General features: G+C 30.0%; 1 protein-coding gene across 1 annotated transcript; it reads left to right on the top strand.

The window, feature by feature from the left end:
* The first annotated feature begins 292 nt into the window (after positions 1–292).
* LOC120089919 (E3 ubiquitin-protein ligase PUB23-like) lies at positions 293–1,733 on the top strand. The gene has a single exon (XM_039047362.1). It carries the CDS (start codon positions 360–362, stop codon positions 1,575–1,577), a length of 1,218 nt encoding a protein of 405 aa, XP_038903290.1. The 5' UTR covers positions 293–359; the 3' UTR covers positions 1,578–1,733.
* The last annotated feature ends 12,817 nt before the right edge of the window (positions 1,734–14,550 follow it).

The following is a 14,550-nucleotide window of genomic DNA, read 5'->3' as shown; positions in this document are numbered from 1 at the left end:
TTAGAAACTAAAATATACGCATAAAAAGAAAGTTTGTGGATAGAGTTTTGAAATACAAAGTGTGTTAAGTGTAGTAGAGAAGAAGCGTCTTAAGCGTATATAGGCGTGTTGAAGTAAAGATGAGAAGCCCCTCTCAAAACTAAACTAACACGAGCAAATAATTCCATCATTTCAAACATAAATTGGTCAATCCATTGCCTCCCTTTTGAATATTCAACTCCTTTCCCTAAACTCGCGTTTTCTGACTTTCTTCCCTCTTTCTTCAACGCCTCTCTCTATAAATACACCTAATTTCCATTAACATTTCCCCAAATTCACACAACAAACGAACGAACAATCAATCTACAGAAGCTCCAACAATGGAAGATGAAATCGAAGTCCCCCACTACTTCCTCTGCCCCATCTCCCTCCAAATCATGAAAGACCCTGTAATTCTCCCCTCCGGCATCACCTACGACCGCCACTCCATTGAAACCTGGCTCTTCTCCAACAAAAACTCCTTCTGTCCCGTCACCAAACTCCCCATCTCCGATTCCGATTCCGATTTCCTCACCCCCAACCACACCCTCCGCCGTCTAATCCAAGCTTGGTGCACTTTAAACTCCTCCCATGGCGTCGAACGCTTCCCCACTCCCAAACCCCCCATTCATAAATCCCAAATCCTCCACCTCATTTCCTCTGCCAACACTTCCCCTTCTTCCTTAATCTCCTCCATTCATCGTCTCCGCTCTATCTCCGATGAATCTGAAACCAATCGCCGCTGTGTTGAATCCGCCGGAGCGCCAGAGTTTTTAGCCTCTGTTATTGTTGACACCGACTCCTCTGCTTCTTATGAAGCTCTCTCCACTCTCCATAACCTCCGTCTCTCCGATTCAACGTTCAAACGCTTGGCTACCCATTCCGAGTTTCTTGATTCTTTGACGAATTTCATGAAATTACGGGGTACCCAAGAATCGTCGAGAGCGTATGCCGTCTTGATTTTGAAATCTATTGTAGAAGTCGCTGACCCAATTCAACTAAGCTTCTTGAAATCCGATTTGTTTGTGCAAATTGTTGAGATTTTGAAGGATCGGTCATCGTCTCAGCAGATTTTCAAGGCAGCATTGGGGATTTTGATTGCGGTATGTCCATGGGGAAGGAACAGGGTGAAGGCGGTGGAAGCAGGTGGGGTTGGGGTTTTGGTTGAGATTTTACTAGCGACGCCGGAAAGGAGAGTGTGTGAGATGACATTGATGGCGATGGATTTGCTCTGTGGGTGTGCGGAAGGAAGGGCGGCGCTGCTGGGACACGGCGGAGGGATGGCGGTGGTTTCGAAGAAGATATTGAGAGTATCGCAAGTGGGGAGTGAAAGGGCGGTGAGGATTCTGTATTGGGTGGCGAAATTCTCGGGGAGTCCGGCGGTTTTAATGGAAATGGCGCAATTGGGGATTGTGGCGAAGCTTTGTTTGGTTCTGCAAATCGAAAATGGAAGCAAGACGAAGGAGAAAGCTAAAGAGATTTTGAAAATGCATGCTCGTGTTTGGAAGAATTCGCCTTGTATTCCTTCTAAATTGGCTTCTTCATATCCTACAAATTAAGGAATTTCATCAAACAAAACCCCATCCATTTTAACTCATTTCTCTTTTTCTTCTCATTTTTGTGTATATATATTATTCACTACAATTGTAAACTGTGAATTTAGAACAATTATTCAAATGAAAATCAATACACATTGTCTCTTTGCAAAAGTTTGTTCTTAATAATTTGGCAAGGACATTTTATTTATATTTCATATTTCAATCAAAATGGATGGAGAAGAGAGGCGGGAAAATAAAAAAGATGGATTTATCCACTTTCTCCAAATCTTTTGAGTATCTAATGGGTATCTATTATCATAATATTTACAATACTCCTCCTTAAATGCTTATTATATATATGAAATATGTCTAGTTAAAACCTTACTACGAAAAACTCCATTGGAAAAAAATCCTAGTGAATGGAAAAGAAAAAAAAGTACACATTTCATATAATCTAATACTCTTAAAAAGAATATAGTATATTTCTCATTCTCATTGAAACATCATTTGAGATCTCTGAGTCGCCGCATTCCAATATTGTGCACCAATTTCTCAAAAGTTGTAGTTAGTAATGATTTTGTAAATAAGTCTACTAAGTTATCCTTCGAACAAATTTGTTGTACAGTGATGTCACCATTTTCTTCAAGATCATATGTGTAGAAAAACTTTGGTGAAATATTATTTCTTCTATCTTTTTTAATATATCCTCATTTGATTTGAAATATGCATGTTGTATTGTCTTCGTATAATATCGATAGAAGATTTTTACTAGGAGACTACTAGAAGACAAACCACATGTTCCATGAATGCGCTTAGTCATTAATCTTAGCCATACACATTCTTGACTAGTCTCTTGAATTACAAGAATTTCAACATGATTTGAGGAAGTAACCGTTATGGTCTGTTTCACTGATCGTCGTGATATAAAAATTCTTCTTCATGTACTAAGTAACCTGTTTAAGATCTAGCTTGTATGGGTTAGATAACTAACCTGCATCTTCACAATCAACTAGAACATAATTAGATTTATTAGAATAAAATAAATCGATGTAAACTAATTCTCAAATAAAAAATACCATATGTTTAACTCTACTCCAATATCCTCCTTTTAGAGGAATATCATATATAGGTAACAAAGTACAGTGTATAAACTAGTTAAGCTATATAAGTACACTTATTTCTCAAAATTTATGGTTCTTTAGTACCTAACATTCCTCATCATCTTTCTGAGGTTAGATGATATATTCTTTTCACGTCCAGTGAATGAACCACTTCAATGATGTACAAAATTCACAAAATATCTTTAATATATAAATTGATGCAATACCATTTGCTCTATACTTTTTTGCAAAGTGAAGCAAAATTTATCTTCTTAAATCATCAACATATAGTAAATCTCAGGTTGTGATTTCTTTATAAAAGGATATGGATAAATATGGTTATTTTTGTAGTCTTATACCAACAAATATTGAATAAAATGATTATATCACATTCGTCGGGAATATTTTATAAGAATCTCTATGATATATAGATATAGATATAGATTTAGATATAGATATGATACTCTGATATTTGAATTATAAGATTATCGTACCTTTAATTCTTCAGGAATTTTCGTAAATTGATATCATTATTAAAAGATTCATATAAATGTGGTATGACTGCATCCATAAGATGTATATTAAACTTTTTATACACAATCAGATAAATTGAATATCTCATGGTATTGTATATCGACCATTAGCGAATATATTTTCTTATAATTAATACCAGTCTATTGCGAGAATTATTGTGGGATCTGTCTCGCTTTATATCTCATGACTTCACTCTATTTGTTTCACAAATACTCCACTTGTATCTCACATGTTTGACATTCTCTGATGTTTGGACTACTAGTCCTCACGATTGGAAAAATGATTTGATTTATATGGGGTTGTTTCTTTCCACATAAGTCAATCCTTTCTATGTCAATATTTTTCATATTCACTTTCATAAATAATATCGTTAGTAACATTGTATGCAAAAATGTTGTCAACTTATATGGTTCCATAATTTTTTAAGATCTCATTATTATTCTCATTTACTTCAATATCCTTATGAGTACTCATATCTAGGATTTTTTTCAAGAACATTCATATTCTTAACTGAGTCATTTATTGACTATTTCTTTTTCAATGATTTTTATCTTTGGAACCAAATGGTTTATCACCCATCTGGCGTGTCCCAAACTCATTAGTGACAAGTTACTGCATTTAATGGAGCATTTGCAGGTAATATATGTGACTTAGTCACTTTCTTAGTATTTATGCATATGGTAACTGATTTGCTATATTTGCAAATGAATTATATTTTGAACTTTAGGTTCACATTGATCTGTGAGATCTAAATGAGACAATAAGGATGCATTCCATGTAATTTCTTTTTCCAACGTTTTAATTCCTCCTTCTAATGTTCGAAATTTTGTCTCATTAAAATAACAATCAACAAATTGTGCAGTAAATACATCATCTGTCAGCGGTTCAAGATATTTAATAATTGATGGGAAATCATATCCAACATATATTCCTAACCTCCTTTGAGGATCCATCTTAGTACGTTGTGGTGGTGTAATTGGAACATAGACTGCACATCAAAAAAATTCTCAGATGGGAATATCTGACTTATGGCCATAAGCTAATTGTAATGGCAAGTACTTATGATAAACTATTGGCCTAATGCATACAAGTTATGTCGCATGCAGAATATCTGTACCTTTAATTCAAACGTTTTATGAATGATTCTGCTAAACTATTTTGTGTATAAACATGAGGTACAGTATGTTCAACACTTATTCCAATTGACATACAATAACTATCAAAAGCTTGGGATGTAGATTCACCAACATTATCAAAACGAATAGTCTTAATTGTATAATCAGGAAATTGTGCTCTTAACTTAATTATTTTAGCAAGTAATCTTGAAAATGCAAGATTTCGACTTGATAATAAGCACAAGTGTGATCATATGCTAGATGTGTCTATTAATACCATAAAATATCTAAATGGTCCACATGGTGGGTTAATAGGTCCACATATATCACCATGAACTCGTTCTAAAAATGTATGGGATTCAATTTCCACTTTAATTGATGATGGTCTAATTATCAATTTTCTTTGAGAGCATGCATCACATGATAATGCATTAGATTGAATAATATTCTGGCTCTTCAATGGGTGTCCATTTGTCAATAATTCTTCTCATCATTATAGAACCTGGATGACCTAATCTGTCATTTCAAATTATAAATATGTTTGGATTCATGAATTTCAGGTTCATTGTTGCATATGTTTCAATTACTCGTATATGAGTATAATATAATCTAGAAGATAAAACAGACAACGCTTGCAATATACGTTTTTCATATGCGACAGTAAATATGATATAAAGATATACTCCATATTATTATTTCTATCAGTCTCAATATGATAATCATTGCAACGTATATCTTTAAAACTAAGTAGATTTCTCTTTGATTGACTATAGTACAATGCATTATCAATTATAAATATTGTTCCTCTAGGCAAATAATATTTGCTTTTCAAAAGCCTTCAATCAGGTTTACAGAACCTGATATTGTAATGACTTTGGCTTCCAGCATTGTTAGTTTGGAAAAATATTTTCTACTTGAAAGTATTGTATGTATAGTTGCACTATCTGCCAGACATAAATTTTCTTCACTCATTTTTTAGTCACCTAACATATGAAAATGATCCAAGTTTCTTCACTAAAAGAAAATAAGAAGAACAACACTTAGAATATATAAAATTTAATATTAACCAAGGAAAAAAAACATGAAAAAAAATTGGACAATATTAATACTGAATATTCTCAAAATCAAAAGAAAGGCTTATTATGTCATCAATTGTACCAATTTTCTTTTCAGGAGATTTGAAAAAAATGTGTCATATCCAAATCTGTTATATTGGATGGATAAAATATCTCACTATCTTGGTATACAAAATTTGATTCCACATTTTTTCCTTTTTTCTTCCGGGAGACTTGATAGAGATCAATTAAATGTTTTGACGTACGACAGGTTCGTGACCACTACCCAGTCATTCCACATCAAAAGCATTTATTTTCAACACTTTCTAAACTCTTATCTTGAGGAGTTTTTCTTTTGTGATCATCATTTTGTGTAATTCTTTTGAAATTTGAATGATTAGAATGACCATCACGAAAATAATAATTATTTCTTCTTCTGTCACGGTCACGACCTCCACCGCGATCACGACCTTGATTACGACTATTAATATTCATAGCATTCACTTCAGGGAGTGATGTTGTTCTAGTTGGTCGAGATTCATGATTTTTCATCAATAACTCGTTATTTTGTTCGGCCACAAGAAGAGATAAAATTAGTTTAGAATACTGTTTAAAATCTTTCTCTCAATATTGTTACTGCATGAGCATATCCGAGATGTAGAAAAATATCTTCTCTAATATATTGATTTAGAATTTTGAAGTCTCAAGTGCATCCATTTACGACGAGCTTTAGAAAGAAGAATTATTTTTTTATGATCACATTTTTATGGCATCCAGGTGTATATTGGCATCAAGCACTAAACAAATAATTATTACCATTAATATCAAATGCTACAAAATCTATTTTTATAATATTTTCATAGGAACAATATTACAAAAAAATATATTTATATTAGAAATTTAATAGATATCAAATATGTAAAAAAATATTTAATTTTTTTTAATTATAACGAAGAGAGACAACCGACATACCTTTAAGAACTACCTTCGATGAGGAAAATGATATGAACTCATGCTGATAACGTATTGTGAGAAGCACAACGGAAACACGAATACCAATAAAATATAATATTAAAATAAATCAAACATAATATATAAATATATGAAATAAATAAATAACAAAAGTAAATAAAATAAAAAGGATGGATTTCTCCTCTTTCTCCAATCTTTTTAGATTTTGTCCAATGTATTTTGAGAAATAAAGACATGATACATGATGAATAGATACTGAATATGAACATCTCACAGACATCCATTATCATAATATTTAAAATACACGTAAATTTTTTGCAGAGCTTTTCTGCTTCCAATTCTCACAAAATTAAATGGAGATTCACAGTTGAATGTGAAAAACATAATAGTCTTGAAATTAGCTCATCTTATAAAACTTGGTCTCACTTTTTCCTACATAATAAAAATAACAATAATAATTCAATTGGGTATTGTTTGAACGGCAGAAAAGATGAGTGCCCAAGTTTTTTTCACAACTTTATTTTACATTACTCAAGGAATAACCGCCAAGATTTAATATAGGAAGAAAACCATGATGACTTTTTTGGTATACAAATCTGAATTATATTTTACATTTTTAGATTTATTAAATCAATTGGATTTACGTTTGATCAACTTGTTTTTTAAAGATGGTGTAATTCTAATAATAAAAATTCCTTCTTTAAAAGAAATAAAGAAATTTCTTCAACAATATGTTTTGATTGTATAGAGATTTTGAATTTGATAAACATAAAATATTTTACTTTTTTTTTTCTTTTTTTTGAATTTAAATATGTATATGGTAAACTATAACATAAAATATGTCTATAATTTAATTATAGTTGAGATTCATCTTAATATTTAGTTGGTAATTAAAACTATCGTCATGATTTGTTATAATATCAATGAGTGTCTTGACCGGCCTATGTATATCTGATCTCATGGGAAAGGATCCTATAATATCTAGGTGTCTAAAAAACTAGTAAGATATTAAATTTAGGTAAATGGTCACCATTTTTATGGTTTAAAAACAATACATTAAACACAAGATAACTTTGGAGTTCTCCTATAGAAAATCAATTTGCCACCTAGTTCAAAATTAAAACCTTACATTTTTAACGTGAGTAACTTATTTTACAATCTAGTCATTTAAAAATATACGTCATCTCATTATTTTGTTTGAGAGATAACAAATTCTTAATAGCAGAGACTAAAGTAAGCACTTTTTAAAAGTTCATGGAATAAACATCTTTAAAAGTTTAAAAACTAAAATAGAACGTGATTCAAAGTTTAGGAACCAAAATAGAATTTAAACCAAAACTATATTAAAACACAATGGACCAATTTTAACAAGCACATATAAAAAACATTAAAAACGTGGAATACAACACTATTTTTTACATTGTCAACCAAACACACCCTATAACTTTGTTTTTCATGGCCGTTCACGAAAATGATAGCACAAATTTTATGGTAGTTGAGGCTTCTGTTTGCAATTGTTATAGTCTTATTTATTTATTTATTTATTTATTTATGTCTTTTATTTTCTTTTTTACTTTGGTAATATTCAATTAATGGTGTGAAAGCGTCAATAAGGGTTGGCTTTGGTAAAAGCTTCAACAACAACTAAAGCTTTGGCTTATTCAATTCTTTTGCATTAATAAAATATTAATTAACCCATGTGTATGTTTTGATTCTTCTTCATTATGTCATGTTTTCAGCACCAAAATCTTATGTTTGAATTAATCCAATTAATTAAACATTAATATACCCTGCAAATAAAGAATTAGAATATATATGCTAATCTAATTCAATTAACTCACACCTGTTACATCATACTATAGTTAATTTTAAAATGTTCTATTAAAGAATATGTCTAAGCATGGGATAAAAAAAAATGAAAAAAATTCAAGATTCGTCTCTCAAGGTGCAATTGCTTTGGATGGAAAATAGATTTTTGAAAACTTATATATTTAATTTGTCAATCAATAATATGTGTATATCTAAAAATATATGCATGTACTCAGAATAACAATAATAACAATAAAAATAATAATAAATATTTTATGGAAAGTTTCTGATGGCAAATATATTAGAAAAAGAAGGAATTATTTATGAGGTCTTGAAAAATTCTAAAGAAAAGTCTAATTATAGAATAGATTGTGTGAATTGCTCATTTGAAAATTCCAATATTATATTTTTTAAGACACTGCCTAATTTATTTTTATATATTATAATTTGGTCAATCGATGAAATTTATTAAGACCTCCATTCCACTAATTAATTGGTTAATCAACAATAGTTACCTCTTTATTAAATTAAAAATGAAATTTTAGTATTTGGTAAGTCATGCCATAAATTCAAGAACAAGTCCTATTTGATCTAGACACAGCTTAATTTTATATCAAATTCCATTGAATAATTTATTTTAATGATTGTATAATAGAAAGTTTAATTAGAACTTTAATACATGTCTTCCTTTTAATTTTGATGTTAGTTGAGCATTAATAAAGTATACTAAACATTTCATTTTATTTTATTTATTGTTTCTTAGAAGAACAAACCCACACAAGACAATTAAAAAGAATTTAATCTCACACAGTAAAAGAAAAAAAAAAAGTTAACTAACAATATTATTAGTGTGGCATCAAATAAAAAATTATTATCTTAGTTTTTGTAAGTTTATCCATTTGATACCTCTATTATATTTCATTTGGATAAATATTGTATAAAACTTATAAGTTTATCAATTAAACCCTCTAAATTTTCATGTCCGAATCAATTTAGACTCTATATTTTCTTTGAAAATCGTCTATATAATAATCTTAATTGTTCATTTTGTTAATCCAATATTTGAAAAAGTGTACCCACATGTAAGAATTGATGGATGAACGATTTTCAATAAAGATTTATTTATGATAATTTAAGAGTTCAATTGATACAAATGAACGAATGAGGGTATAAATAACTACCATATGAAAGTTTAAAGTACACTAATTTTAAGATAGATGAAAAAATATATAGATTAGAATGAGATCATTAAAATACAAAGACGAAAATAAAATAAAACTAAAAATATGTCGAATAAAATGGTATTTTAACTTAATTTTTGTTACCCAACAACGCTTATTAAACATGTCCCTAATCTTATGATTCTTATATTATATCAAATAGACAAAGTTTGCAACGCGACATGTAGATTAGCACAGACGATTAGTAAAAAAAAGAATAATGTTATTAATTAAATTAATAAAACTTACTTTCGGTTAAATTAATATATCCGTATATTGACTTTTATTTCAGAGGAGGTAATTGGATGACACGTGGATTATATTGTTTGACTGAATTAGTATACTAAGATCAACTTCATCAAATTTGGTTGACTATTCAAATTTATTATTTCATTAATATATATATTATTTGATTGGTGCACCATACACTTCCAAAGTAGAAATCTAATTTCATATTTTCATGGCAAATTTTAGTGGGAATATTAGACCAATTTTAGTGATTTCTTTTATTTATTAATAATATTTTGTCCTTTGTGTTTGGCTTTAATCTTTTCTTAAAGGTTTTGAATCCTTAGTCAGTTTTATTTAATTCATAAAATATATATTTTTTCAAATGTAGTTTAATTATTTTAGAAAGCATATCATAAAACTGGTTAGTAAGTAAGTATTATAACCAAAAAAAAAAAAAAAAAAAAAAAAAAAAAAAAAACCTTAGCCATATAACCATATATTAATGTTTTAAAAAAGATATAATCATATATTAATACATAGGAACCCTACTTATTTTCTTACCTACTTAATCTTACCTTCTGTGTTGTCCAAAAAAAAAAAAAAAACCGATTAACCTTATTATGACGAAAACGTTTGAGACACTTAAATAATAATAATAATAATAATAATAAATACCCCACAACATGAAATAAAGACACAATCAAAATACAGTCATAAGAAATTTAAAAGTAAAAACAAGGAAAACAAACTCCAGATTAAAAAACTCACACAACTCGATAAAAAAAAATAATAATAATAATAAAATCTCAAGAAGAAGAGCCAACATGAAACTTAATAGTATAGGTTGATGTAGGATTTGTCAAGTTTTAAAAACATATACTAAGTATTAATTAAAGTGATGTAGGATTTGCATGGCACATTATAAAATAACCATATTATTAGAATTCAAGTAAAAGTGATTGGCACAAAGGAGAGGGATATGTGACCAAATGCCCAATATCCAAAATATTATGGAGTAGTAGATATTAATTAAGAAGATCATATCTATATAAATATATATATCGTGAGATAATATTATTAATGAGACACATCTAAGACTATATTGTTAACCTTTGAAGTAAGATACGATTTGAGTATAGACCAAAACAGGTTGACAAAAATTAAATTTGAATTAATATATAGTTCCTTAGTAATACTACAAATAATGGCCACAAAAAATTAGTGGCAAAAACGTTGGAGTGCGTGGAGAGTTCTTGGCCATTGATTTTATCAGCTCCTCATCCTTCTTCACCATTTTCAATAGTTCACCATCCTATGGGGACGATGTAGCTGTACAACTCTGAAATTTTGGTTTTTTTTTTTTTTTTCCCAACCTTTAGCCATTTTCATTGACTAAAAGAGTCCATGGAAGCCAACCATTTGATTTGATTTTCCAATCTCAAACATTATCTATAATATAAGATTTTATCTTCAAATCACCTGGATGTCTAAATCAAATATTCGTTTGAGTTTCGAGCATTCTAATACCTATTTTTATTAAGATTGTTAGATCTTTTAATTCTGTCAAGATAAAATTTTTCGTATACTTCAAGAACTTATATTTAAACTATATCAAAAAATCACATACTAAGAGAATAATAATATTAGTCTACTTTTTTTTATGTTTTGAAGGGAGATTTTATTTGTTGCATTGTCAAAAAGATATATTGAATTAAAATATCATTTTATAAATCTTATTTCATATTAATTCTTGTAATTATAAATGTCTAAATTTAATTCTTATATTCTCGACGAATCTTAAAACTAGCCCTCATTAGTGGTTTATTGTTAACTTTACCAAAACAAATTGAATCACTATTAACATTTTATCTTTAGATATTGAAAATATATTAACATGATATCTTGTAGCCAATTTTGTCCAAAAAAAAAAAACATTATTATTATCATCTTCAAAACTAAAGAATGAAAAAAAATACAAGTTCTAAAAAAAAAGGGATAAATTTTACATGACTAATAACTAAAAGAGAATGAAACTTAAAATAGTAAAAAGATTAAAATTGTATTAATCACTTAAATGTTATTTACTTTTAAGTTTCATATTAATAATCTACATGTTGAACTCATAATTAAGCTCACACATGGAGAAAGTTGTTAGGGAGCCAAATATGTTGAAACAAACCAAATTTATTGGTCTAACTTTATCAATTAAAACTTCTACATTTATAGACAAGTTAACCTAAAGTCAATGGAAATTCTATTCATATGCTTATGAAGAAAATATTTTAAAGGGGAATAAAACAATGATGGATTTTGAATATGGTTTGGCATATACTCATTGGTTGAGGAAAATTTTCAAAAGTGAAGATTCATTGAGTCAACAAAAATTCTAAAACTTTTGTGGCTGAAAAAGAATTTGAATTTCCATTTACCAAAAAAAACAACAGCTAAGGATTCTTTTTTTAGATATCTTACAAATATATTGTAAAACTTTAGAAAGTTTCTAGATGGAGCAATAAATATACACATTGACTTAGGATTCTTTTCTCATCTTACCAACATATTGCTTTGTCTAGTAAAATTTAGTTTTATTTTCGGAAAATATCCATTTATATACTCTAAATTTCGAGTTTTATTTTCAAATAAATAATTATATCAATTGAAATCCTGAATTTGCGTAAGTATATCAATTTACTCTCTCTTTCAAATTCTTTTGAAAAACATTATGTAAAACTTATAATTTGTATCAACTGAACTCCTAAATATTTATAAATAAATCAATTTAGACTTTTCATTATGATTACATTTGAAAATCATCCATCCAACAATTTTCACATAAGTGTAGATTTATTCAAATGTTAGCTTTACAAAACAAACGATTTAAGTTGATTGATGAACAATCTTAGAAAAATCCTAACTAAAATTCTACCAATTCATTTACAAAAGTTTAAGAGTTTAATTTATTATAAATTATAACATAATAAAGAGTGCATTAAGTGTGTAAGGTTTAAATTGATATCATCATTAATTTAGAATTTTAAGTAATAGGATCCATAAAGTATAGGAGTATATAAATTGATACTCCATAAAGTATAGAAGTATATAAATGGATACATTTTCTTTGTTAGAAAAAGAATGCAATTGTAACGACCGGATCCTTACACATTATGATCCGACCGCTACGACATGCATACTTAGACTTTTCTATCATGAGATGAGTTTTGGTGAAAATTTCAAAGAACATATCTAAATTTTATTAATTAGATAGAAAAACTATATAAAAAGTTTATTTATCAAAACACCAAGATCCATAAAACATTAGCGTGGTAGTACAAAATGCATGTGCCTATAATAGTGAGTTTGATGGTTGGCCATTTGAGCGACGTCCAATTCTGCCATCTACGTTGTGTCCTTACCTACAAAGTCTATAAAAATATAGGATGAGTATATAATGTACCCAGTAAGTAGTTCTCATGTAGGGTAGTGACCAAATGCACAATCACAAGCAACATGCCATGAAAACATATGATTGGGACCGAAAACGTATAATAACATGTGGTGGTCGGTTATGCTTCCAACATAAATCTCTTCACCCTGATAGAAAGATGAGGACCTAAGCGAAAACTACCCATCTGATGATTAGCGGGTCATGTAGTCAGTAGGGCCAGAGTCGCATCCAACATCAACCATTAGCATAAACGTAATATTGGACTAGAGGNATCAACCATTAGCATAAACGTAATATTGGACTAGAGGGTGCAACCATACATACCCTGCTAGTCCCTATCATAAACATAACGTAAGATTAGGCCTGGAGGGGTGCAACCATACATGCCCTGCCAGCCCTGGAAGCATAAATTTCTCCAGCCTGATAGGAAGATGAGGACTTAAGCAGAAACTAACCCATCTGATGATTAGTGGGTCATGCAGTCAGTAGGGCCAGAGTCGCATTCAACATCAACCATTAACATAAACGTAAGATTAGACTGGAAGCATAACTTACACCTAATTAAAACTTGATTTTAACGTAATCGTGAACAAACATAATGCATGGGGTCCCTTGTAGAGAAACGTGTTCTAAACATGTAATGCAATATAACAATTAACATAATCATGCAACATAATAAAGGTATACTACCATAGAACATTTAAAGAGATGGTGAGATAAATTACTTACTGTGATCTAGTTATTCCTTATTATTCTTTATGATTTGATCAGTAGAGTTTTCCCTTTTTAAACTAGAAGGAATTTTGGGCAGAAATTTGGGCAACACCTTACCCGAGCTTTTCTCTTTTAGCCTCATAGAACTTCCTCACTCACACTTACTCTTTCACACGATTCTTTGGTATTGAAATTTGTTTGAAAATGGGTTAAATCTTCAGGCAAAGGGTCCTATTTATAGTACTTTTCAGCTCTTCTCAGTGTGACAAATCATCGTACAGGTGCTTCTTTAAAATTACTTAGGGTTTAAGGATTCCTCTCAATAAGACACCTAATCTTGGCTAACGTTTTCCCTTACGCCATCATTCTTTGTTTGTATTCAATTTTAGGATTTTTCCATGTATAATCTATAAGACCGTGGTCAAATTCAACGCATAATCCACGCTTCTGTCCAAATCTCGCTCTTTCTGTTCTCAGAATCTCGCTCTCTCCAGCTTTCTCGCTGGTTTGCTCCCGTGACTCTCGCTCTCACTTTCGCTCCCACTCCCACTCTCGCCCACTGTCTCGCTGAGAATCTCACTCTCTCCACTCTCGCTCTCTCCAATCTCGCTAGTTTTCACGCATGGGTTGCCTTTACTGCTTATTTGATTCCACTTACCCTTTTTAACTCTTTCAAATTTTAAGAGTATATGGGCAATTAATTCACCTCCAATTCTTCCAATGAGCAATGCCAAACCAAAAAGTTATCTATTGCCCTTTGTTTCCTGAATTAGATACCGTCCAACTTCTAATTAATCCT

Source organism: Benincasa hispida, chromosome 11, assembly GCF_009727055.1.
Source record: "Benincasa hispida cultivar B227 chromosome 11, ASM972705v1, whole genome shotgun sequence".
Classification (NCBI taxonomy): domain Eukaryota; kingdom Viridiplantae; phylum Streptophyta; class Magnoliopsida; order Cucurbitales; family Cucurbitaceae; genus Benincasa; species Benincasa hispida.
This window is presented reverse-complemented; position numbering and strand designations above follow the sequence as displayed.

What these genes read in the sequence shown, in the direction of transcription:
- LOC120089919 (XM_039047362.1), top strand. Translation starts at nt 360, where the DNA reads ATGGAAGATGAAATCGAAGTCCCCCACTACTTCCTCTGCCCCATCTCC.